This window comes from Mastacembelus armatus, chromosome 3, assembly GCF_900324485.2.
Source record: "Mastacembelus armatus chromosome 3, fMasArm1.2, whole genome shotgun sequence".
Lineage (NCBI taxonomy): Eukaryota > Metazoa > Chordata > Actinopteri > Synbranchiformes > Mastacembelidae > Mastacembelus > Mastacembelus armatus.
In genome coordinates, this window is record NC_046635.1 from 7,330,360 (window position 1) to 7,355,364 (window position 25,005).

The 25,005-nt window shown below is 40.4% G+C and overlaps 4 protein-coding genes across 15 annotated transcripts; 1 reads left to right on the top strand and 3 right to left on the bottom strand.

Annotated features, from left to right (window-relative positions):
- Positions 1 to 419: 419 nt before the first annotated feature.
- Positions 420 to 4,197, bottom strand: adprhl1 (ADP-ribosylhydrolase like 1). Its single transcript, XM_026319627.2, has 8 exons — positions 4,025 to 4,197; positions 3,506 to 3,742; positions 1,965 to 2,129; positions 1,734 to 1,859; positions 1,420 to 1,560; positions 1,106 to 1,233; positions 855 to 987; positions 420 to 770 (listed from the first exon to the last, which is right to left on the bottom strand). Exons 2-8 carry the CDS (start codon positions 3,717 to 3,719, stop codon positions 604 to 606), a joined length of 1,074 nt encoding a protein of 357 aa, XP_026175412.1. The 5' UTR covers positions 3,720 to 3,742; positions 4,025 to 4,197; the 3' UTR covers positions 420 to 603.
- Positions 4,198 to 5,234: 1,037 nt separating this feature from the next.
- On the bottom strand, positions 5,235 to 11,953 carry dcun1d2b (DCN1, defective in cullin neddylation 1, domain containing 2b). 4 transcript variants are annotated; one of them, XM_026319911.2, is made up of 7 exons: positions 11,750 to 11,953; positions 9,656 to 9,872; positions 9,403 to 9,571; positions 9,101 to 9,231; positions 8,905 to 8,987; positions 8,432 to 8,528; positions 5,235 to 7,869 (listed from the first exon to the last, which is right to left on the bottom strand). In XM_026319911.2, the coding sequence occupies exons 2-7, from the start codon at positions 9,828 to 9,830 to the stop codon at positions 7,790 to 7,792; spliced, it is 735 nt and encodes a 244-aa protein (XP_026175696.1). In that variant the 5' UTR covers positions 9,831 to 9,872; positions 11,750 to 11,953; the 3' UTR covers positions 5,235 to 7,789. The 4 variants fall into 4 exon arrangements, with proteins under 4 accessions (XP_026175696.1, XP_026175698.1, XP_026175695.1 ...); XM_026319913.1 differs by having other exon boundaries at positions 11,658 to 11,780; XM_026319910.2 differs by lacking the exon at positions 11,750 to 11,953 and adding an exon at positions 10,920 to 11,276.
- tmco3 (transmembrane and coiled-coil domains 3) lies at positions 11,698 to 18,970 on the top strand. 9 transcript variants are annotated; one of them, XM_026319900.1, is made up of 16 exons: positions 11,698 to 11,839; positions 11,973 to 12,017; positions 13,085 to 13,215; positions 14,034 to 14,338; positions 14,683 to 14,850; positions 15,180 to 15,359; positions 15,559 to 15,759; positions 15,883 to 16,011; positions 16,146 to 16,238; positions 16,398 to 16,584; positions 17,259 to 17,376; positions 17,471 to 17,666; positions 17,768 to 17,918; positions 18,036 to 18,115; positions 18,216 to 18,365; positions 18,506 to 18,970. In XM_026319900.1, exons 4-16 carry the CDS (start codon positions 14,081 to 14,083, stop codon positions 18,617 to 18,619), a joined length of 2,025 nt encoding a protein of 674 aa, XP_026175685.1. In that variant the 5' UTR covers positions 11,698 to 11,839; positions 11,973 to 12,017; positions 13,085 to 13,215; positions 14,034 to 14,080; the 3' UTR covers positions 18,620 to 18,970. The 9 variants fall into 9 exon arrangements, with proteins under 9 accessions (XP_026175685.1, XP_026175689.1, XP_026175692.1 ...); XM_026319904.1 differs by having other exon boundaries at positions 13,125 to 13,215; XM_026319902.1 differs by having other exon boundaries at positions 11,709 to 11,847.
- Positions 18,971 to 21,209: 2,239 nt separating this feature from the next.
- Positions 21,210 to 24,431, bottom strand: LOC113138144 (potassium-transporting ATPase subunit beta). Its single transcript, XM_026320318.1, has 7 exons — positions 24,320 to 24,431; positions 23,390 to 23,518; positions 23,188 to 23,301; positions 22,887 to 23,092; positions 22,711 to 22,773; positions 22,433 to 22,525; positions 21,210 to 21,368 (listed from the first exon to the last, which is right to left on the bottom strand). The coding sequence occupies exons 1-7, from the start codon at positions 24,429 to 24,431 to the stop codon at positions 21,210 to 21,212; spliced, it is 876 nt and encodes a 291-aa protein (XP_026176103.1).
- Between the last annotated feature and the right edge of the window lie 574 nt (positions 24,432 to 25,005).

A 25,005-nucleotide genomic window follows, 5' to 3' on the forward strand; every position in this document is an offset into this window, starting at 1 on the left:
GATAGGTTAACTCATCAGGATGCTGTGCCTATTGTTCCTTAAAATTAGGCCTTTTCATAATCCCAAAGTGGGCAATGTTAGCAAAAAAAAAAGAAAATGCAAAATTTAATGAATTATTCCTTGACACAAGAATTATTCCTTGACACAACATAACTTTGCTCTTAAGGTTAATACATCTTATCTTTGGTGAATAAAAAGAAGGAAATTATCTTCGGATTGGGCTGTTTGTTGTTAAATAATCGTTATAACGGGAACTTTTTTTTCCCACAGTTCTGTCATTTACATGTAATTAAGACAAGTCACTGGAGAATTTAGTTCATACTGTGGCATATCCCTTGCCATCCAAAGAACAATAGATTAATTAATATCAGACCAAGGTTGAAACTTAATACCCAGTGGTCTCTGTTTTGATGTTCCTCTGTCCAACACCATAGTTTTGCCTTTCAATATATGACAGATCTGTGAGATGAGGAGTGGTAGCCACTAGCCATAGAGGTATCACAAAGGACTACTAGAGGGTAGTGTGTCACAAACGGAAGCAGTTTTAAAGTCGTGTGCAGTTCCACTGATAACTAGTGGAGTTGAGGCCAGTGAAGATCAAGATTACTTGATGCATTTTTCTGCAGCTGCTGCCTTGTAAAGCTCCTCTCCCAGCTCCTCCAGGCGCTTTCTTTTGTCCAAATTCTGGTACAGGCCTTGGGGAACCTGACTCAGGCCGTTCATGAGACCATAGAGACAACCTGCGATCAGGCCTGTGGCTTCACTCTCACCTAAAACAACAGAGTGTTTTCCACAGTGAGCCCAGCATATGTTAAATTTGTGTTTTAAAAAATCTTGGAAGCTGTAGTTCTCACCTCCATGGAACATGGCTCGTTTACACACTTCGGCCCAGTCACTCCCTGCAGCCAGAAGGGCATCATAGGCTATCATGGGAGCGTCATGGCCTCTGCGGCCTGCACGGCCCTCTGAACTCCAACGCTTATATGTCTGTATGGCGTAATGAAGGAAACAAAATAAAGGAGCACCGTTCCTTGAGACAGCATTCTGAAGGTGAGCTTTCCTCTGTATATTATGTTGTTTTGTAAGTCAGAGAGGGAGGACTTACCTTGTCTGTCTCATCAGCATCATAGTGATCAGGGAACAAAGGTTTGCTCTGTCCCTCTTTGTCCATCTCTCTCTCTTCAAGGTAAAACTGCCACTTGGCTTCAAAATAGAACCAGTTTTCCTGATACTCTGAATAATTGGGAATACATAATTGCACATGTTGTCATCAGCTATTAGTCATGTTCTCTCAGGCACAATGTACAAACATACTGAACTGAATATTGCTGTGTGTATGAATAAACACAAATACACTTGGGTTAATCAACCAAGCTGTAAAATTTGTTGTCTTGAACATGAGCACAGACAAAATCTAACCTGCCATGTGTCGTATGGTTTTCCTGCAGTACTCCTCAGCCAGAGGGATAACCTTCATGAGCTCGCGGCCCCAAGCCACAAGAGGTTTACCCTGTATTGCATAGGATGCAAACAGCGCTGTTGCCAGGGAGCCGAGGAAGCCTGAGACCAAAAGAGACAGCACAAGTCACAGCACAAGTCACAGCACCAATTCTGTCTCCATCTCACCCTTTGTGAAATCAGTGTTCTTGCAGGTAGAATGTATTTAGAGAAGCATAATAATCAGCTTGTGAATGGCAGCTGTGTCGGGATAGGTTAGAAAAAGAAAACGTCACCTGTCGGGTGGTTATGGGTCATTCTGCCAATTTCAATGCTGACCTCCACCAGGTTGTCTAGTCTCTCAGGTTGCCAGTATCTCATACCCACACACATGGCTTTGGCAGCTGCACCGAATCCAGATCCTACACATATTGACACATGCATGCATCCGGACACACATTTTCATATGCTGCAGTTGTGTTGGAATCACAACATTTTAATGAATAATATCTAAAATTTCCTTTGACCTTTTTCATTGAAGGGTGTATGCCAGGCAAGCAGGAAGTTGTGAGGTTTGAGGTGAACACAGCCCTCCACTGTGGCAGGATCAGGGACTTTACCCTGAAGAGAGACCATGGCTTCAACATAGAGGCGCACCAGCTCCCGGTACAGGTCCTCCAGACACCAGTAATCTGAACGCACATAAACACATGCACACATACAGTGGCACAGTCATACATGATTGGCATGCAAGACGAGATGAGTGGTGTTACGGTGAGCTAAGTTTAGCCTCAGCCTGCCACACCACAGATTAGGACCAGCATGCCTGCAGAGTGAATGGAGTCACTTCCACACAGCATAAGGTCAACTGGGATCCACGAACAGAGGCCACAGCCATCCTGCTGGAATTTATGTGTATACTGTAGTGAGAGAGGGAGCTTGTGTTGACAGTAGTATCACCTAATTTACTGATCTATGACTTTGGTGAAAGACAGGGGATTTCATCCTTTTGACTGGACTGTGGTTCAGATTCTGATGCACAAAAGACAAGGGAGGATAGACCTGAAGCTGTCAACCACTGCACTCTATTTTCAGCATGTATTTAGTTGTGAAAACACCTATTCATGTTTTTTGGTTTAATTTAACTCCCCTTTGTCCTGTTTTTGAAAGAATGTGTAATACAGTGACTAATCATTGGCTTTAGCAGAAGAGCCAGTTTGTTGTGGGTGTCACATTTATTGTTATTTCTGATGTAGCAGTTGCATTTACTTACTGTAAGTAAGATGAGTAGGGTAATGTTGGTGTTACCAACATTTATTCCACCCTATATGCTTATACCTGGTTTGTGTGTGTGTGTGTGCGTGCATGCCTGACAGGCTGGATTGTGGCTAAATAGGGCCTCCTAATCTCAAAAGATGTCATCACCATTTCTCAGGACCACTGTCATTGGCTTTGAGCTACATCTGCAGCCAACGTGATACCGACAGGTTTTGGAGGTGTCTGACCTGCAATTGTTCAGTAAAGGAGGACTGAGGACCAGCATTTCCCAAGTAGTCTATTTTGGACTCCTGGCCACTTAGCGGGGTCTTGAGATGGCAGTTGGGGGAAGGCATTCATAGTAATGTTTCTACTAAGATTTTGTGTTTGATGCCCTGTTACAAAGATGGATAATGATACTGTATGTCACCAGGTTTTGTCATCCAGACCTGGTCTGCCAGTAAGTGATTAACAGCTTCCATTGACTGTATAGAATAAGCTATTTTGGTCTTGCTAAATGTAGAAAGATCAAAAGCCTGGCTGGACAGGTCTGATGTGACTATATTTTAGGGCCATATTAGGTTGTCTCTATAATTATTTGAACAGATAAAGAAAGAACATTTATTGTTATAGGTGAAGTTAGATGTAGAATTGTGAATGCAGGATATTTGTCATTTTGATTTTAAACATTTTAAAATTAGGGAAAAAAAAATTTTTTTTTAATCTCACTTGGATTTTCACTCGCTAAAGTGCATCTTAGATGACAATCAGTTGTCTTTGACATTATTCATGACTTCATTCCTTAACATACCTGTTATAAGTGCTTCTGCAGTGGTCATGAGCATCAGTGTTGTATCACTTAGAGGCCAGTTATCGGGGTCCAGTTTCAGGGCACCCAGTCCCCCCAGAGAAGCCAGTTCCTCTTGGATCTTCTTGCCTGAGGTGCAGCCTTCCCAGTAGCCCTTTTTGTAGCCTAATGCGTCACCTACACCTCCCAGAACCATAGCTGCCTTGAATTTCTCCATAATTCTGGGCCACTGATCACTTTCTGGGATTTGAATGGCACAAACAAATGACAAAATTAGAAGTCCTTCCACCTGTAAGTCTTCTTCACCACCTCAACAGACTCACAGTCAAAAAAACAACGAAAACTGAACAAACTGTTTTGCCCCCAAAACATCCCCAAAAACTTCAGTCTCAAGCTCCCACAAGTCTGGTAGAATTTCCATTTGACATGGAGCTACCAGAGACCTCTGTCTCTGCTACATAATAGTTCTACCACCTTCCCACCCTACCAAGGGTGGATGCGTGCACAATAACACACACATACAAAAACATCATGATATCAGCCACAGCTTCTTTGTGCTGGGCGGTGAGTTGAGCTGTGATCAGGTCTCTCCTAAAAAGGCAATCCCGATGGCACCAGTGACTAAAAGCTGGATGGCTGGGTTTGGAGTGGATGCTCTCTTAGAGATGCTAAAGCTGCTGGAGTGTAAGCTTGACAGCTGGTGCTGGACCTTGTTGACATACCCACCCATGCAGTGGGTGGAGCATCATCCCAAATGATAACCCACCCCCCACCCCTCGCTCCATGAGCCTACCTCCTTGTCTATAAAAGTTTAACTCTCTAACCCTTACCTCATTATTTTAAAATTTTCTTTTATTAATCATCTCCTTCCCTGACATCAGCTAATGTACTCTCCAGTTAATGCTCTGAGTCCAAGAGTTCCCCTCACGCTCTCCTCCTTTTTCATCTACATCCCAATGTGTCATGCCAAGTACACAAATCTGTCTTTGCCAACTCTTTACACACCTTTCATTTTTTTCATTAAGTAGATGTGGCCCTAAACATACTCAGAGTAACAGCAGACAAGGCATGCACCAAAGATGATGATGATGATTGTATGCTGCAGGAATGCAACCTGATAAGGGACAACTGTTACCAAGCTGACATTGTACATACACTCTGGAGAACACACCATAGGGCACTGGTTCTCAACAGGCACATGGAGATTTGTTTTTTGTTCCACACACTTCTGACATAAATTGTGCATATCTGCAAATTGACTCACTGAACATAAACCCTAACCTCTGTATAAAGTATAACATAATACAAATGGCTGGGTAAATAACTAGTTATATTTTTAGCAATTTAAATTGATTGTGATATGTGATTAATGGTAATTGTAGTGATGATTATACACAATGCATTGTGGTGATATACAATAATAGTGTATGGTAATATAATAATTAAACTACTGTTACTGAATTAATAACATCATTGGTATCACTGTTGATTATTAATATTATCATACACTGTCAGTTGAGTGTATAAACCTATTTCCAGACTGTGGACTATCACCAAGTCAGGTGATAACATTAAGTAATTAAGTAAAAAAAAAATAAAATAAAATAAAAATATATATATATATATATATATATGTACGAATTTGTAATTGTCTTTGCACAGTCTTGTTAATGTTTGATCTTTTCTGACAGTTGTATTTGGTAAACAGATGTGCATTTTTTTTTTACAAGACTTAAAAACAAAACATGCGTTATTTATTTTCTTGAAGAAAACAATGAATGATATGCACCTGTGACAAAACATAATATTCTGCAAATAACTATTTTCCTGCGAGCATAAAATAATACTGTTCAGAGAAGAACGAGCTGCATGACAACAAACATGAGCACAGATTTGACAAGAAAAATGCAACAAATGTACCATATTAGTATACATTTTTTTGTTCCTGAACCATAGACAATGACAGATCAACAATAATCAGCTGGGAAAAACCTTTACAGTCTTTACCATGCTAGGCCTGCTCACAGCTTTTGACAATGTTCAACAGAAGAGTTTCAATTCATTGAACCAAAACATGTGTTACACAGAGTAACAATATGACACAATATGGCAGCTTGTACTCCTGTTTTTCAACTATTATGAATCTTTGCCACTAATCTGCTTTCAATCTGAATATAAAACCATAAGAAATTTATGACTGAGATATGTTTAAATAAATATGAAAATGTCACCTAACAATACTGAAGTTTTTCTCCACCTAGGTGCTGACAGGGAAATATACTCATTATTTCAACACAATGCAAAAGTTTTATCATGATGGCAACAACGCTTGGCTAAACAAGCTGGGTCTTCTGAACAGACATCATAACAAACACTGATGTATATACAGAAAGCCCCATGCTGCTTACTGTGAGTGGGAGAGGACGACAGCACCCTAAGCTCTACCTTCTGTCACACTCTTAAGCTGAATGGGGATGAATTTACATACACAAAGCGATTTATTGTTTATAATTTCAATTCAAGTGTGACACTAAATTCTTGTATGGAAAAGAGGCATTGTTGCGCTGACCGCTGTGGCTCAAGTCTGTAGATTATGTCTGTCATTACAGCTGGGTTTGTTCAGATGTTGTCATATCAGTCATATGATATTAAAGGCTTTCTAAATTCTTCTTTGAATAAGTGCCTTTTTTTTTTTTAAAATCATGTATGTAGCCAACTCGTCTCTTGACTCTAATGAGACCACATTTCTGTAGAGTGCCATTTTAATAAAGATTTATACTCTTGACTCTTCTGGGAAAGATGCACTCTATATCTTGCCTTCTTTGATGTACTCTCATGTATTTGTGACCACACCTAACTGCCATTTGCCATTGAGCTACAGCACACTGATAAATGCTGTATTGCACATCTAGCCCTAGATGGCAGCACAAACAGTGTTTCTAAAGTGACAAGTTTTTTTCCTCTGTAGTAGTTCTATATTTCTTAAAAACATCAAGCAACAAAGTAAAAGCTCAAAGACTGTAAACAATTAAAATAATCTTGGCTGGGATGTAGATGTTATTTTTGTAAAAGTCTAGATAGTAAGTGAAACTACTGATACTGTTGTGTAAACAGAATAGCTCTGTAGTGTATACAGTACTCCCTCATAAGGTAAACTCTACAACAGAAAAAGTGTAAATCAGTGCAGTTTGAAGAGTTGGCAAGCCATCAACACCTGGATAATAGAAAACAGTCAATGTGCCAGTCAGTTTCTCTCTGTGTACAGCAGTTTACACACTGCAAAACTAAAGAAACTAAAACAAAAAAAAATTAAATGCAGTAGCAATTCAAAAACCAGGATGTTAAATGCTTCTTTTACTATTGATTATAATTATTACCTGTTTTCTCAAATATATAATTTTGTTTCTCTAAAGCTGAACCTAGTCTTATTTCTATTAGGGCAGCATTTTACAGCTGTAACAATGGTGATTCTGCTGGTGCTGAGCTTAAGAATCATGCTGCTCTGTCCAATTCTAAATACAAAATGCTTTTGTACTGTCGCTCAGTGAAGATCATACTTTCTTGTATTATTAAAAACAAATGAAAATATTTAGCATTGTATTGTAAAAGAGGCAGTATGTTTAACCCCAAACCCAAAACACACACACACACTGATACATAAAAACACACTTTCTCGCTGCTCTCAGTAATGGATTGAGCGCTACACATTCGCAATCAGTGAAATTATTGTAGATTACGTTTTTTCCACCGCAGCATCACACATTGGCATTGCTTTGCACTATCTTACAAAAACATGCAGATTTTAACATATGGTTCCATTCACAATTGACAAAGAGACCACATCATACTGCCTCTGTAGCTTAATTCTCTGCATGTGCTGAATGCTCACTCTTTCTGTCCCTCGTCACTGTGCCAAAGGTGCAGCTTAGTGAGCTAAGTGGACAGCAGCAGTTTGATGCCGCACCCATTGGTAATTTGCCAATGAAGAGCAAGGTTTAGGGTACTCGTTTCTGTATTGCAATTACTGGTACCAAGTCTGTCCTTGCCAGCAGACAACAAAAGAAAACATCATCTCTCTCCTGTAAGTTCCCCTCCTGCTTTCCTCTCTGAACTGGTCTTCCAGATCACTCTCCAACTAAGGCATCTTATGCAGTTGGAAGAATAATCTTAATGACAAGCTGTACACAGGTTTAGTCTTTTTGGCTTGATTGTATACATATCCTCATTCAGAAAAAGAAAACAGGAAGAAACACAAACACCATCTGCCGGAGGAAGCTGGGGCAAACACTATGTCACGTTGTGCTTACTCCCCGTCACAATAGGCCGAGCAAATTCCACAAAGTCATCTATGAGGACAGGCCATGCTCCTGAGGAGAGGGGAAAAACACAGATATTAATAATATCCATAACTTAATTCATCAAAAGTGTGTCCACATGCCAAATCGTTCACAGGCGCCCCCTGCTGGCCGGATGTTTAGCCACACAGCCTGCAATCCCACCCTGGCCTCTGTAAAGTTACAATGTTGTGAGCCAAAAAGATAATTTTAACACATCCTGATCAACATCACACTTTTGGATTTATAACACAGTTTAGTGGTCTTGGAGTTAATTAACAAAATGGAACTGTAAAATCAAGGAGAACAAAAATAGGATTGCAGGCTCAGTTTAGTGCAAAAATAAAAAATGTGATGCAATTAAATCCAGCTGACTGAACAAGTGAATTTTATATGAAATTAACAAGTTTATTTTAATGCAAGTCATTAGACCAGTAAGAGATCTTAACATGGTATTTACCACTCTGACTTAATCAGGGTTATTTTGAAATGGCATGCCTATTAATATAACCACAACTCTGCTCATATAGAATGTAATGATAATAATTGTGTCATGTAATGATTGTCTTAATCCTGAAGGTTTAAATAAGCTCACCTTCCTCGTCGTAGTTCGACATGTCATCTGCAATCATATTGCCAAAGTCCAGGAGGAGGTTCCATGTATCCTTGGGAATGGACCGCTTGTGATGTTCCTGAATGCACCATGGTGACCAGAAATGTGTAATATTATCATCAAAAGATACACTGCAAATTAATTCAACACAGTCCTAAAATACATACTACCTTTATTAACATTATTATAACTTGTAATAGTTGTGGACACTGTTAGGGGTGTTGCTTAAACTCTACTGTAATTTGTGGGGATCAGCTTTATGGATTGTATAAAACTGTAAGGTGTTTCTAATATTTTCACTACTTTAAATACATAAGCAAGGGGTACCAAACAATTTCATGGAAATGCATTTACAAGCTTTAAATATCACACTAGCATGCACACACACACAGAGACCAATTAACAGTGAGACTCAAACCCCTCACTGTAGGTGTAACAATCATTTTCACACTCACCAGCAGAAAGCGGTTCCAAAGATCTAAGAACTTGAAGCGACCTGTGAGAACTAGATTCCAGTAAGCCACAGCCATCTCCAGGTCTAGGGCAGAAAGTAAAGTACGTGTTTTTCAAAACAGATTATTTTGCATTCTGAATAACTTTTGAAAACACCCTGGTATTTTGGGGTGATAGTTGTTATGTTTGTAGGCTTACCTAAACCTTTCTGACCAGGGTTCTTGGCAAAATTGAAGGTAAACTGGTAAAAGTCTTTGAACTTCCCTGAGTCTTTCAGCTCCTGCTCTAGTCTTGGGAGGATCGCCCTGAGTTTGTCAGGACTGTCGCACCTGGAGACATGAAAGACAAACAGACAACAAATCAGACTTCCAAAATCCTGTTTCTGGTAGTCCATACACAAAATGATCCAAATACAATATCTGAGGTTTTTGACCATGTAGGTTTCTATAACAACACTGTACAACTACTGCACTGTATATTTCAGTATCACTATTGCTCACCCTAACTCAGCCATGCCATCCAGGAACTCTTTCCGGCTGAACTCGCATTGTGTGGCCGCTCTGAACTTCCAGGCCACCACAAGTATGCTCATGCTAGCTGGGTCCAGGGTCAGGTCATCACAGAACTGCTGGATCCCATCAATCCCTATCTTATTTTCATCATGGGGGTCTGCAAAGACAGCCGAGACGAGTAAGCCACGTGTAACAGACAAGACAAGCAGACTGTGCTGAGCCTAAGTTTGGAAACACCTGCCTTTGTATCTGTTGTAGAGCTGCTCCAGCTTCTTGCGGTCCACTGAGGTTTTCATGGATTCCCTGTAGTAGAGGTCTGGGTTCTGGAAGTAATTATCTGTGGCGACTTCTAGTTTCCAGTCATTCTGTGCTAGGCAGTACACGGCTGTTCTCTCCCCGGCCTGTGTGAAGGACATGAACTGCCGTACCTTGTCCTTCTGCGATGACTTCAATTTGTGCTGCAATGCAAGCGCACACACACAAACAGGTAAATAGAGGCCCGAAGTAGCCTGTTATGACATTGGACTGCTATTAACCTCCCACACACACATTTCGGGCCAGTCACCAGCTGGTATCAACATATTCCAGGAACCTACCTACTCCAGGTTTGCTGTGCTTATTACTAAACACATTTTAAACAACCACCATGAGGCCTCCAGGATACCTGAGGGTCTGCGACCCTGGGGCAGGTGCCTACTGTGCCCAGGTAATAATCCAATTTTGGGTAAGTGTGATGCAGAAACATATACATGAGGAAGCAACACATCAAACAGCCCGCCCAACCTTTCAGAACATTTGAATGAACGTGCAAGGATTTGTTTTCCATTAAAATCTCCTGACTGGAAACTAGATACTGCAATTAATGTGTAAATTAAACAAAGAAAGTGGATTACATTTAAGTAACACGTGCCATGGCTATGAGCTCTAGCATGCAATTAAAAAAAAAAAAACAGTAACGTTATCATACAGCCTCGATATCTGTTTAAGTGCATTAAGAGAATCAAAAATACTGACACTGCCTAAATGCATCACCACATGTTTCGTTAGCTTACAAGAATACCTCGTCGCGTTAATTGAATCTAGACGGTCATCGGAACGACCGCATGCCTTTGCAGAGCTGCAGACCTGATCCACCCGATGATCAAACAGCAATAGCGGTGAAAGGCCAGAGTTTGGCGACCCAGTTTTCCTGGGAAGGGGCGGTGGGGGGCGTCTGATCCCGCAGCCTCTCTCTTCTGACCCGGGGCAACAGGCGATCTAACGTGACCAAAAAGGGAAAGGTACGTGCCGCAAGCGCAACTGTCCGACCGCACAACCCTACCTGACCTTCCATTTCCCTCATACTCCCGACACACATCACCCTGACGATGCGGCACTTGCAGAGGGCAAGCCGACCCCCTATATCGGCGTGTCCCCTTAGCGTCCATGACAGCTGCTATCGGGGTTTGGACTTGTTTGACTGGGCTAAATAACTGTCCCGGGTTCTCATCTTTAATTTTACTTACCATTTTATCACCCGCTGTTTTGGCCAACTTGATAGCCTACTGCCCGCGGCGCGCATGCGCGAAAAGAACTGCGCTGCTTGTGTTGATTCATGGGAATTGCAGTTCGGCGATGACCGCAATCCCACAGGCCCGGTGTTTTGGATATGATTAACTTATTCCCCTTATCCGCCAGGAAACAAAATAATACCTTATTATTAATTACTGTGCCTCTCATGGACACCATTACTTACTTTGTCTCAACACACTTTCAGAGCCGAGGTTTAGAGTTAGAACATACGGTACAGACTCAATGTTGAACTACTTTAAATTGCGCTGTAGTTATTTAGAAGAAACTACACAATGTTAAACAACTGCTTATTTGTGTCCAGGTAAAATGAACCCGAGAACAGCTGCTACGTTTTAAATGTGACCGCTTAGAAAAACATAACATTCGAAAACTACAATTCCCATATCAATTCTGTTTAAGATGTTTCGGAAGTAATCTGAAGATGGATCTGAACGATATGTAGACGCAAAACAATGCGGTGTTTGTTCAGTTTTAGTTGGGGTTTGTGTTGACGATTCATTATGACACGTCTTGGTGGGTTTTATCGGCGCATACTGCAGCTATGTCTGTGCTAAGGTCACTTAGCCGAGCTGTGCTAGCGTTAGCGGTGTGTCCTGGCAGTGTTGCACTCGGCTGGCTGGAGCTGGTCTGACAGCTCCGGGGAATTTGAAGGCTAACTTGGCTTTACTCACAGTTCCTGTAGAGAAACAGCCTGAACTTTATACACTCGGGAACCGATCCCACTTGAATACAGTTTTAATCCACAGCAGCGGTGCCGCCCTACCTGGACGGAGAATCTCTAGCCGCCCCTCTGCTCGCACTAATCATGTTACCGACGCCTGGAGGTGGAAGAAAACACGAAGTCCATCGCCAAGTAAGTCGGTGAGGCTACACCGAGGCTGGCTCCGGCTATGTGGCAGGGGAGGAGGGGTGTCGGTGGTGGTGGTGGTGGTGGTGGTGGTGCGGTACAACAACATGATTGTTCCTGTCTTCTGCTTCTCCTTCAGCCGCGGAGTGGAGCTGAGAGCTGGGATAGTGCACATATTTCTCAGGTAGCTGCAGCTTTTCGTTTTTAATGAGGAAACAAAGGAGTAATCTGTGTTTGGGACATTAAACTAATGAGAGATTTCACCGACCAGGCTGCTTCCTGGTGGGTCTCAAACGTCTGTTTTGTCGAGGCTGCGTGCTCAACTTTGCATGATGTTGCCTGTCATGATTTTTAGGATTTTCATTGTGCGGATGGTGTGTTTTTCCTATTTACATTGCAAATCCATGTCTGCTATATTATGATATATTTGTATTTGTACCTTAAAAGTCTGCATGCAACCGTCTGCACAGGTAGGTGTAGAGCAGGGGGTGGAGAGTAAATGTAAAGTACTGTCGGCTGCTTAATTACATTTCAATGTTAATACTAAAGTGCAGTTTGTACTTTTGTACTTAATTTATTGCCAAATCATGTCACTTATAACATACTCTTATACTGTGTTCTGCTTCATTACATTTACTAGAGAAATATTCAGTTTTTCTGAAGCTAACGCTTATTTTCATTATCACTACTGATGAATTTGACAGTTTTTTTCAGTTATTTGATTAATCATTTGGTGTATAAAACATCAGAAGACAGTGAAGAGTGTCTACTACGATATCTTAGAGTCTGATATAATCATCAGCAAGGTTTTAGTTTTATATAAGGTAAGACCTAGAAAAGAAGTAAACATTTAAGGACATGGAGTCTTCAAATGTCTGACATTTGATTTTTGATTGAAAAATTAGTTACCACAATAGTTACAGATTAATTTTCTGTCCGATAGCTAATAGATTCATAATCATTGCAACTCCACCTTTACTTTTTATATATTTATATACAAGCCAATTTAATGATCATAGATTGTGGATTGAACCATCTTACTCTATAAAAATGTGTTAAAAATATCTTTAAAAAAGTTAGTTTTAAATTCAACCACCTGACAGGGACCACTCTGCATAGAGTACTTTTGATACCCAACGGTGTAACAAATACTTTATGGTTTTACTATTGATGAATATTTTATACTTTTATTTTTGTAACTGATTTGAATAGGGTCACATTTTGTGCGCACGCACTTGTTCTTTTCAACAGCCAAACGCTGAACAGTGGTGCTATTGATTTCTAACAACAGTAGCAGTGTGGCTTCAGTCCAGTCATAGGAAGAAGGACAGAGGAGGAGTTTGGAAAAGAAACATCACTCAGCTCGACTCATGCTCACAAAGGTGCGGGCCAGCTTTGGTGTGATTCAACAGCATTCAGCCACTATGCTGGGGTAGCAAGAGATTAAAGCTCATGCTGTCAGGGGTAGAACAGGACATCTGTTGGCAGTAAAGTAGTTTCTTAAGTTGGCACTGTTCTTAGACTTTGTTATTGTAAACATAGACATAAATGCAACACCACATAAGGTTCAGGCACAATAGCATACATGTGGCTTGCTCAGTCAAGCAAAGAGCACAGCTCCACAAGGTGCTATTAGTGACTAAGAGCAGCCAGTAGGACAGGCCACAGGTGTGCACACAAAGATGTTTCACCTATTCAAATATAACCACGCCTAACCTAAAATTAAACGCTCTGCTGATAAGGCAAAAGAAAGCAAATGCACAGAATGACCCACATAAAAAGGGAGTAGCTATATAATAACCTCAGGCAAATACTCTCTGTCTAGGGTTTAAAGCGTACAACTCACAATTCCTGTATTTCTATATTGTTGTTATTAACCAATCCTGTGAAAAAAGACCAAAACAAGTTGTGTGTCTCAGTATTTTCCCTCTTATTCAGCCTGTTTGTGGCACCTAACCCATTCCCATTTGTTTCAGGTAAAGGCACAGGTCACAGATATATATACTTCTGTTTTTGAGAAAGGCTACATAAAGTTTTATAGTAGCTGGACTCTGCAATTTTCTTTTTTAGCCAACATTATTCATACAATACTAAATAATATTTGTTGTGGACTATTTTCAGCTTCACTTTTTTTTCAGTTTATTTTTGCATCGTAGTGCTTCTCCTGCTACAATCTATCTTTTTATTTCCCCATTCCCAGGTCTTGATCAATCTCCACATACTGGTGAAGACAGTGTAGAGGTTTGGATGCAGGTTGTATGTTGGTTGCTGAGCCTTGGCCTAGTAGGGGCACTTGCTGTGCTGCATAAGGACCAGGTAGCCCAGCATGCCATTAAGCTTTACCGGTCCAAGGGGGCCACACATGGCCACAGCTGGGTGGCCGGCAACTGCAAGCGGCTGGTGGGTCTCCTGCGACAGAAGAATGTGGTTGTCAAGAAGTTGGCAGCTGCTGCTGATGCTGTTGGAAGAGACCGGGCCCTTTCAGAACCCGAGAGGCACTTCCAGGTACTAGACTGAGAGCAAATGGGAAGTGGAGAAAAGACCTTCTATTTGGAACATTGTGCGACAGGCCATCACTCTGTGTGTGACACATAAAGTCTACATATTGTCAGGGTGGTGGGGTCTGTTTTGCACATTAACAGGAACTTTCTGTATCTAAGCTCATATTTATCAGAAAATGGTGAAGAAAGCATGTTACAACTTCCTAGACCCTCTCTGATGTTATCAGATTGCATGTTATGTTAAAATCATACAAAACATAAACAATCTGCAAATGTTCACAATGTTTTTTGCATTTTACAGGGGCATTAGTAAAAGAGAATGTCAAGTGTCTTTGTGTATGCATTCAGGTTCACACCCTGGAAGTTTTCCAGAAGGAGCTGAATGAGAGCGAGCACCTGGTATTTCAGGCAGTGCACAGCCTGCAGAGGGCACTGCAGGGAGACTACAGGGATGTGGTGAACATGAAGGAGAGCAGCAGACAGCGGCTGGAGGCCCTGAGGGAAGCGGCAATAAAGGTGAGGGCGTAGTGGTCAGCAGGGTTTTATATATTCTGCATCTGATTACAGGAAGAAGGGTCTCACACACAGGGCTATGAACAGGGCTTCTTAAAGTTATTTTCATTTTTAATTAATTAATTTTTAAATTATTGGTTAGCATTTTAGTCTATAAAATGTCAACGAACATCACATGTTCTAGAATATATTTTTTTCTAAGCACTAGTCTAAAACTGAAAGCTATCCAGATGTCAAGTGAGTGTTTGGTGCTACATGCATCTCTGTTAACATGTCCCTACACTAGCAGGCTAATACACTCCTGCTTTTTTGGGCTTTTTTTCGCCCTTCAGGAAGAACAAGAGTATGTGGAGCTGGTGGCAGCTGAGAAGCACCAGCAGGAAGCTGTAAAGAGCGCCTTAGCACAGAACAAGACTCTGTCCATGCTGGATGAAATCCTGGAAGACGTCAGAAAGGCAGCAGACCGACTGGAAGAGGAGATCGAGGAGCACGCCTTTGACTACAACAAACAGGTTGGCAAATAACAGCATTCACAGTCTTGGAGAATGATAATAATGCCACAGACATTGTAACCAATTTAGAATTCATTTATTGCATTTATTTTAGAAGCTCAGCCCTTATGCAAGAATATATCAGTGTATAGCCTTAGGATTACAGGTACACACATTTTTCAGTGTAAAATTGCCTCCTTCTATACTCACTGTTTTGTAGATGAAAGGAGTGAATGTGGAGGCAGTGCTGAGAGTGGAAGAAGATGAGGAAAATGGAGGGAAGCGAAAGAACAAGTCCAGGCAGAAGGAAGTGGAGGATGACCTGGGACTGAGCATGCTCATCGACTCACAGAACAACCAGTATGTTCTGACTAAACCTCGAGACTCCACAATGCCAAGAGCAGACCATCACTTCATCAAGGTCAGCTATTCCTCCCGCTTAGGAGTGATCTTGTCTTAATGAGTATGGTTAAGAAGTTAAACTTCATTCATTTGGTTTATTTATTATATATTTATATATTTTTATTGCTCTATGTACATGCAGGACTTGGTGTCAGTGGTGATGTTGTCCCTGCCTTGCGGCTGGATTTGCACTCTGGTCGGTCTACCTCCAATGTTTGGGTATATCATCTGTGGTGTGCTGCTTGGTCCTTCTGGTCTCAACAGCATCAAGGTGTGTGTGTGTGTGTGTGTGTCCTTGTGTGCAGTGTCAGCATGTGAGATCAGGATTAAAGAACAACGCAAATTTTAATCTACTGACCACCAGATGTTCATGTTCATGTCAGTGTCTGTTTCTGTGCATTACAGTCCATGGTCCAGGTGGAGACTCTGGGGGAGTTGGGTGTGTTCTTCACTCTCTTTGTAGTGGGATTAGAGTTCTCTCCTGAGCGCCTTCGAAAGGTAAGCAACAGAGATTTGAATTTAGGATTAAAATTGTGCAGCAATATTGAGCTACATCAAAGTTTGGGGGTTTATTTGTATTCCTCCTTTAGTATCTATTCTTCTTTATCTATCTATCTATCTGTGTGTGTGTGTGTGTGTGTGTGTACGTGTCTGTAGGTATGGAAGACATCGGTTCAGGGATCGTGTTACCTGAGTCTGCTGATGGTGGGGGCCGGGTTGCTGTGGGGACAAATTCTCCATATTCGACAAACCCAGACTGTCTTCATTTCTACTTGTCTCTCCCTTTCCAGCACTCCATTAGTGTCCCGCTTCCTAGCAGGAGGAAGCAGGGGGGAAAAGGAAGGTACGTCGTTGTGCCTGTGTGCCTACATTATGATCACACACAAACACCAAAGTGTTTTATCACAGAGAGGCCTAGTCAGGACCCCCCCATCTAATCCAAATCAGGGAAGTGAGCACATTATCAATGCATCACTGAACATTGAGAAAACCGTCAGAAATATTTATCATGATAAAGAATATACTCACTCTTGTTCTTGGGCTGAATTATTGATATGTGGGTATACATGATACAACCTGTGTTGTTCCTTTCGATCTGTTGCGCCAGGTCTCTCTCTGGAAACAAAAAAGTTCACACTGGTGAAGGTTCAGCAGTGTAGAAATTAAGTGCACCCAAAATGTCAAAACATTTTTCTCATTTACTTCTAGTGGTATATAGTTGTGCAGATAGTTTTTATATATGCCAACTATTTAAGATAAGTGCAATTGTGACTATATCCTCCCTTGCACTTGGAAATAGGGGGTGAGAGGGGTGCTCAGATGGTTGCATTCAGAAAGACTAAATTAATCTGCTAAGTAATTTCAGTAGTTATTGTCAGACAAATGTAGTGGAAGTGAAGTATGAAACTGCATAAAATGAAAGTAACTGTGTGTGTGTGTCTGTGTGTGTCTGTGTGTGTCTGTGTGTGTGTCTGTGTGTGTGTGTGTGTGTGTGTATGCTTGTGTTGTGTGACACAGGGGACCTTGACTACAGCAGTGTTCTTCTTGGGATGTTAGTGATGCAAGATGTTCAGCTCGGCCTCTTCATTGCTGTCATGCCGACTCTTATCCAAGCACAGAGTGGAGACTTGGATAGGTCAGTCAGAAATGATTGACACACAGTCTTTACCCCTCAGAACAAACACACACAGAGAGTGACGTAAATTTGTGTTTCTTTCTGTGCACCACAGCTTCCTGTTTGGAAGTCTCCGTGTGCTGTATCTCCTGGCCCAGGTCCTGGTGTCTCTGGCTGCTGTGCTGCTGTTGTGTTTGTTCCTCAGATCTTTCTTGATTGGTCCCTATTACAAGAAGCTACATGTTGAGAGCAAAGGCAACAAGGAGATATTGGTACTCGGAATGGCAGCTTTTGTCTTTTTCATGCTAACGGTAGGCACTTTGCTTTGAATCTTTTTTTCTTTGAATAGAGCTTGATTTAAAAATTTTTTTTCTTGCATTCTCGTTTTCTCGCCTCCTGACTGGTTCTCTAGGTGACAGAGTTTCTGGATGTTTCTATGGAGCTTGGTTGTTTCCTCGCTGGAGCTTTGCTGTCCACACAGGGTCACATGGTTACCGCTGAGGTCATGGGGTGCATCGAGCCAATCAGAGATTTCCTTGCCATCATCTTCTTCGCATCTATTGGTCAGATCCAACATGACAATTCTTAGACAGATCTTAGCTTCATAAACATGTTACACTTTTGTACTATTTACTGTGGGACTGTACTGAATCATCCTGTGTATTTGTGTGATGCTGCAGGTCTCCATGTATTCCCGACCTTTGTGCTGTATGAACTCACCATTCTGCTGGTGCTGACGCTTACACTTGTCATTATGAAGGTATCATAGTTGCTTACTTTTGCTCTTTCCCTTCTCCAGTACACCATTTCCATGCTCGGTTCCTCCTTCTACTTACTTACTACTTCTAATTTCCTTCTAGTTCGTGATGGCTGTACTCGTGCTGTCAGTGATCTTGCCTCCAGGCTCTCGACACATACGGTGGATTGTCTCAGCTGGCCTTGCACAGGTCAGCGAATTCTCTTTTGTCTTGGGCAGCCGTGCACGTCGAGCTGGCATCATCTCCAGAGAGGTCAGTGAAGACTTGTTACTCTAATCTATAGACAAAGAATGGCTGCGGTGATCTATTTCACTCTGTTTTTTTCTCATTTGCTTTCATTAATGTTGATTTTTAATTTACTGCCTCACTTGGATATCGCTCTCTCTACTCAGGTGTACCTTCTGGTTCTCAGCGTCACCACCCTCAGCTTGCTGCTGGCTCCAGTGCTGTGGAAAGTTACGACACACAAATGGGTTCCCCGGACCGAACGCAAAACAGTCACATGACCTGACAACTTCACAGCCAAAAAATGTTCCCATGTACAGTAATGCCTACAAAACCTTCAGCAGCAACACAAGAAATAGAAGTCTTTCAGCTTTTGGCAGTCACATTAACAGACACAATAATATGTGATGGCCTATAACACATCAATTATATTCTGACTTGACATTCTTGTAAAATGCCTCTTTAGATTGAGATGAAGGCCTTCAGCTAGTGTGTATATCATCCATGATATTTTCTCCAAGGTTGGATCTGGACAAGTGTTACATACACACTGAAATAATTTTAGATCACATCTAGCAAATTACTGCATCACTCTCCAGTCAACACTCCTAAAGTTGTGACATCTGACTGTAAAAAAAAAAAAAAAAAAAATCCCTTGACCAGGGCCCCACCTGCTTGTTAGTTTGGAGAAGCACAAAAGTTCTGTTAAAAATGTACATACATCAAAAAGAGGAACAAAGATATTTTTCTTTTCTACTGTTTCAGAATGAATCATTTTGTTTTCTACTGATGCTCATATATCTTTGTATTTTTGAACCTCAAGTTTGCCTATTCCTTGTAGCGATCCCATGGACCAAATCAAAGGTTTACAGATCATATCCATATATTGCTTTTCTTTTTTATTTATGAATAGAATATTTGTTTTGTTTTGGTTTTTTTGAAGGGAAGGATTTTTAAATTATGTAAAATATCCTCCGTCTTTGATATTTCTGCTTTTGTTACCTTTTTCAGATTTAAGTGATTTGAAATGGTGTTGCTGGTTGAAGTGCAAACCTTCTATCTGCTGTACTTAATAGATGGTACTTGTATTATACCCTGATCATTATGCTGCTGTGAATTTAGGTATCATCTTAGTGTTACTGAAAAATTCTTCTTACAAATCTCTCTTGTTCTTGTTAAAATTTACATTTGCAATATTACACACAGGTAGCCAAGAAACCGATCAATTAAGATGAACTACAGTATTACATAGCAGCTTATAAAAACTGAGAAATCCTGCACTAGTTACCATTTGAATGTCAAAGTGATGTGCCTGCTCTGCACCAAAAGCAAGACTTTGAGAGAGAGAGAGCACTTCTGTGGCATCTCATGCTGTAAATGCACCTGTCTTATTGTGCAATGTAAATGTGCGTAACGGCCAAATATTTTTTCAGACGTAGAGAACAGAGAGGATGTTTGAGGGAAAATATCTGTTGAGGGCCATTGCTGACACTCGTTATAAAAATGTACATGTATTTTTTAATTATTGAATTAAATCATTTATTTATTAAAAATAACATGACAGATTAACTCTGTTCTTGGAATGCAATACTTTCTCTGGGGCACCACGCACATAGAGATCTACAGACATCATGCACAGGCTCTGTCAAGGCAACAAAACGACCACACAAAACCAGGTCAGAGGGTTAAAAATGGGGCATTTATTGTATCTTCTAATATAGTTTGACTTGTACCTCCTTAAATGTTGACACAGCTTCTTTTTATGACAAAACATTTTGGTTTTAGTGTGGAAGTATATTGTTCAACCAAAGAATGACTTTTCTTGCTCATAAGAGATTTTAAAAAGTCCCGGTTAGTAGAAAAAATGAACAGAGAAAATGAGCATACGTTTATGCACCAAATGTCTTTCTGATCTTTTTTGTTCTTTTCCTATAACCACTTGTATTTTTCTTCCTACACACCACACCAGGCTAAACACATCTGCTTTCTGATCAAAGCATTTTAAAGCTTTTGCATTTTCCCATTTTAAATTTCCTGCAGTGATACCAAAACAAGAGAGCTGATGTATGGACAGGTCCATCTGAGTGAGTCCATGCTATCAGTTATTGGCCATCTCATCATCCGGCATGATGATCATTTTAAAAGAAATAACATTTGACTTCAGAGATCTCTAATTCAACAAAATAGTCTAATAAAGTTTTAATGATCAGCGGTGTTTGAGACAGACATACACGTGTGTACGCATGCATGCGAGCTCACCTGTACTGTGTAAGCTGATAACCCACAGACCTTGCAGTCAGCAGATTTATGAGGAACCTCATCACCATCATCATCCTATTAGCAGGCCTAAAAATACTCTACAGACTATTTGAATAGATTTCAGAGGTATAGTGTTGCTGCATCTGCTTATTTTTTTCAGTTGTCATTTTTTCACCCTTATTTTGCATATACTCATCCTTAAAAATTCAGCTTGTAACTTTGTAAAGTACTTTTATTAGCTCAAACTGAAATTTGAATAAGTTTTTATTTAGCACTATTTTATTAACCGAGAGTCATAAATGTTCAGTATGAGTTTTCCTTCACATCTTTTAGTTTTACAGAATTTTACCATTTATTTCACTGCAAAATCTAAAAATCACATGACAAAGAAATTCATGAATCGCTCAGCATTGCATGACAAATCACAAATATCAGAGCAGCACACAGAAATATATATGGGCCCATAATGTTGGGACAAATTGAATACAAGTAGTTTATAGGTTGTTAAATAATAGTCACAAGCTGGATCTGTAGACACCGGCTCTATTTTAGGCACAACCAGGTGAGTTGTTACATCATGAAAAGACGCCTAAGTCTCTTCTGCTCTTCTTCTCATTTCAATGCTTTGAGGTTGAAGATGACTTTTCCCTCATAGGGGTCGTAGTAGTTTTCATAGCTGATCTTGTCAGATACCACTCTGCACTGGATCTTGGCTTGCTTCTCTCTGACCAGGCTGAACCGAATGGCCACCAGCGGGTTGACATAGCTAGGCTGAAGAAAAGGAGCATGGAGCCAATGCAGAAGCTTATTTACAGATATGTGTAAAGTTTTTTCCAAGCCAGCTATAGTAGCATAAATACCAAAAAGAGCAGGAGTTCACAGCAGATTCTAAATTTTACCCTGTAGTTTTGGTATGTTGTTGAAACTGATTTTTTTTCTTCCCTTTGCCAGGGGTCTCCAACTCCACTGTCCTGCTTGTTTTCCAACTATCCCTGCCCTTGCAGCTTCTAATTGGATGAACACACCTGATCCAGGTAATCAGCAGTGGATAGGGCAGGGATAGTTGGAAAACAAGCAGGAAAACAAGCCCTTGAGGACTGGAGTTGGAGATCCCTACAAACGGAGCCACACTAACTGTTTCTCCTGTTTCCAAACTCTGTGCTAAGATAAGACAAGATTATTTTAATCTAAATCACACCAAGAAAGCAAATTAGCATTTTCCCCAAAATTTTATCTATTCCTTTAAATCCCCAAAAATGTTCTACTCTGCAAAAATGCAAGGACAACTATTTGTTAAATGTTAATAAATTGATTTTTTTTTCTCAGGTTTTACGCACATCCAGATTAACATGGGGCTGAAACGACTGTGGACCTTCAAAGACATTTGTTTGTAGTAATTTTATAAGTTCATTTAGGAATAAGCACGCAGTTTAACCCCCATTTAAACTAGATTTTATCACAAGACTTCAAGGTTACTCAAAAAATACACACAGATTAGATAAAGGGAAGCTACTTTAAGACCCTGTTTATCAACGATCATATCAGTTCAAATTGCCCCCATTGCCTTTGGGACCTTTATGGGTTCAGGGACCTACCACAGTTTGTACCCACTTTGTGCCCCCTTGACAGGACAAATAATGCAGGACTTTATCACTTCAGTTGAAAATGTCCTTTACTGGTGCATATTTCAAAATGTAGTCATGTTACAACTAACGCAACACACCTGGGGTCACTGTGCCCATTTGTTACCTGGGACATTTTAATGACATTATATAAAATATAATGTATGACAAATACAGAATCGTGCTAACTGATTGTATGATTTTCTTGCTCACCTGTGCCAGTTTTCCATAGTAAGGGAAGTAAGAGAGGTCCATAACTCCACTGTTAGGGAAATAATCCATTCTTGCAACATTCTCCTGCCCATCCTATAAACAAACACAGCCCCAGATTTTTAACGTATTTAAAGAAGCAATCCATCATCTGTCCCCAACTGTCCAATTTTATGTAAGTATAATCCTAAACCACTGTGGTACCACTTTAAATTATATGTAAAATATCCAACTCTTTTCTTTAATCCATGTTAAAGTCTGAATATGCAGTTAATGCTCACCAGTATGGTGCAGTTGACATATGGAGGAAGGTCAACGTGATCAGACGGCAAAAAGTGAATGATCTGCAGAGACAAAAGGAAACCATTTACTTCTAGTCCTCGTAAGTAAATGTGATGTTTTATGTTTTCAACATCAAGGTGCTCTTAAGGATATTTATTAATAAAACATACATTACCCTGTTCATTTTAATGACAACACAAGGCCTGGTACCATTGTAGCCAAAGGATGGATCCTCAAGTCCTGAGCATTCTCCCAGCATGCTTTGTGTGAAAGGACATGACCACTTGGTGTGATGAGGGGCAGAGAAGGTTTTCTGGATAAAGTACTTTCCCTTAGTGCAGTTGTAGAAGTTACATTCAAACTGCTTAGTCTCATTGTAGGCTGAAGGACAGATACAGAAATCAGGTTTTACATGTTTTTTTTCAAAATTTGACGATGTGAAATATTAGATAATTGCTTGTATAATAAATACTAACGCTTCAGGAAAGCATGAAGGATGTTGGACATCTTCATCCAGCTGGCCTTGTCTGATGTGTTGTAGGTGATTTCAATAACTTCCCCTCCATAAGTGTCTGGCCACACCATCACCCCTTAACGACCAGACAGAAAGCTGGTTCAGCCACTTAGGTTTAATTTATTATCTTAATGCCTTGTTGTTTGAGGTTGTTTTAGTTTTACCTGGAGATTGTAACCGGTCTTGGTAGTCAGGGGTGTATGGACTCAAGGTGTGCATGAGCACCCAGATGGCCAGAGAAAACAGGGCCGTCATCACCACATAGAAGGCCACATAATACAGACTGATGTACACTGAGAGCGAGAGAGTTTTACATCAACACATACAGTAAGGGATACATGTACATGGGAGGATGGCCTCTTTTTTATAGTTTTTATAGCTCTTGTGAATGTTTTTCTACTTGTGTATGCAAAATGTTGCATGCTAAAAAATAAGAAAGAAAGAAAACGGCTAACATACAGTACACCTCTAAGGCGTTATACACATGAGAGTTTTGATGTGTCTATATTTGCAGAGGTCCAGATGTCCCCTCAAAATAGGAGCTGAATTTAATCTGATTTTGAGATCAAACAAAACCAAAGCATATCATACACCTCACATAGTCCAGAAACAGTTACACAGATAAGAGATATGCAGCTGAGTTTGCATGTGTGTCTAACACGTGCATATTAAAAGTTAAATAACAGTACATACAGTGTTAGATGTGTGTGGTGCAACATTTAGTCAAATCAATTTATTTTGCAATAACTATAAAATAATTTGTGATTTTGTAATGAAAATAATTTAACAGAACTTAAATTCAACTAGGGCAGTGTATCTCAATACAATATTCACATACATACATGTGCAATAGTGTATATTTACAGTGTTATATTTATTCTCCAGTATTAGTTACTGTAATAAGTTACTTTCCTTACTTAGATATTACACAGCTCAGGCTGGGGAAACCTGAAACTGATTTTTGGTAAATATCCATTATAAATATCCATATCCACCAAAGCTTTGGTAAAAATCCATTAGACCTAACCCACATAGGTCCAATGTGTATTTACTTTTTCACAAAGTGATTATAAAGTTATTATTCCATTTCCTACCCCATTTCTCTGGTGTTCTTCCCATAAACGTCCCATTGTCTGAGTTCCAGACAAAGTGGCCAAAATCTTCACATCGCTGGCCACAAGTCCTCTTCTCTTTCAGGGTGGCCATGATGAAGTTCTGTGCTGAAGATCCACAGGAGAGCTTTTCTTTCCTTTATTCAGTTCTACCTTTAACTTTTTTTTTCTCCCTCATTCAATAGACAATTTGTCTCTCCTCTTTCCTGGCAAAGATTTTGAGGCCCTTTCAGGCGTGTCTTGACATCTGTCTCATTCTCTTATACAGCTAAAGCGAAAACTCACTCTGAGGATGTCGCTCCAGAGTGCAGCGTATGTGTTTTTTCCTATTTATAAGGCTAAGATAAGGTGGGTATGCAGCAGACAGGGAAGCTGAGGTGGGCCAGTGTAGAAACAGGTAAACTTCCTTGTTCAGCAACAGTGTCCTTTACTCCTTGGAGAAACTTCAAGAGCACCTTGAACAGCCAGACAGCTTGGTTACTAATGGCAGAAGTTAAAGTGCACAGTTACATGTGATTTGCTCAGATGTCAACAATTAGCACACTGAAATACAGTATAACCAGTATGAAGCCTGCATCTGTTTGATCCCTGCTAAAAATCCAATTTAGCATATAAGAAAGAGCTGAGTTAGGAGGGAAAAAGCTTAACTTTATTATTATATTGCAAAT

Excerpts from the sequence above, each read along its gene's own strand:
- LOC113138144 (XM_026320318.1), bottom strand. The coding sequence starts at position 24,431 with ATGGCCACCCTGAAAGAGAAGAGGACTTGTGGCCAGCGATGTGAAGAT. Across the intron at positions 23,302-23,389 it reads AGACCGGTTACAATCTCCAG|GGGTGATGGTGTGGCCAGAC; the intron begins GTAAAACTAAAA and ends CTGGTCGTTAAG. Across the intron at positions 22,774-22,886 it reads TTGTCATTAAAATGAACAGG|ATCATTCACTTTTTGCCGTC; the intron begins GTAATGTATGTT and ends TTGTCTCTGCAG.
- tmco3 (XM_026319907.1), top strand. The coding sequence starts at position 14,081 with ATGCAGGTTGTATGTTGGTTGCTGAGCCTTGGCCTAGTAGGGGCACTT. Across the intron at positions 16,239-16,397 it reads CTCCTGAGCGCCTTCGAAAG|GTATGGAAGACATCGGTTCA; the intron begins GTAAGCAACAGA and ends ACGTGTCTGTAG. Across the intron at positions 18,116-18,215 it reads TTACACTTGTCATTATGAAG|TTCGTGATGGCTGTACTCGT; the intron begins GTATCATAGTTG and ends ATTTCCTTCTAG.
- adprhl1 (XM_026319627.2), bottom strand. The coding sequence starts at position 3,719 with ATGGAGAAATTCAAGGCAGCTATGGTTCTGGGAGGTGTAGGTGACGCA. Across the intron at positions 1,561-1,733 it reads GACCCATAACCACCCGACAG|GCTTCCTCGGCTCCCTGGCA; the intron begins GTGACGTTTTCT and ends TTTTGGTCTCAG. Across the intron at positions 771-854 it reads ACGAGCCATGTTCCATGGAG|GTGAGAGTGAAGCCACAGGC; the intron begins GTGAGAACTACA and ends CTGTTGTTTTAG.
- dcun1d2b (XM_026319910.2), bottom strand. Across the intron at positions 8,988-9,100 it reads CCCTGGTCAGAAAGGTTTAG|ACCTGGAGATGGCTGTGGCT; the intron begins GTAAGCCTACAA and ends TTTCTGCCCTAG. Across the intron at positions 7,870-8,431 it reads GTCGAACTACGACGAGGAAG|GAGCATGGCCTGTCCTCATA; the intron begins GTGAGCTTATTT and ends CCCTCTCCTCAG.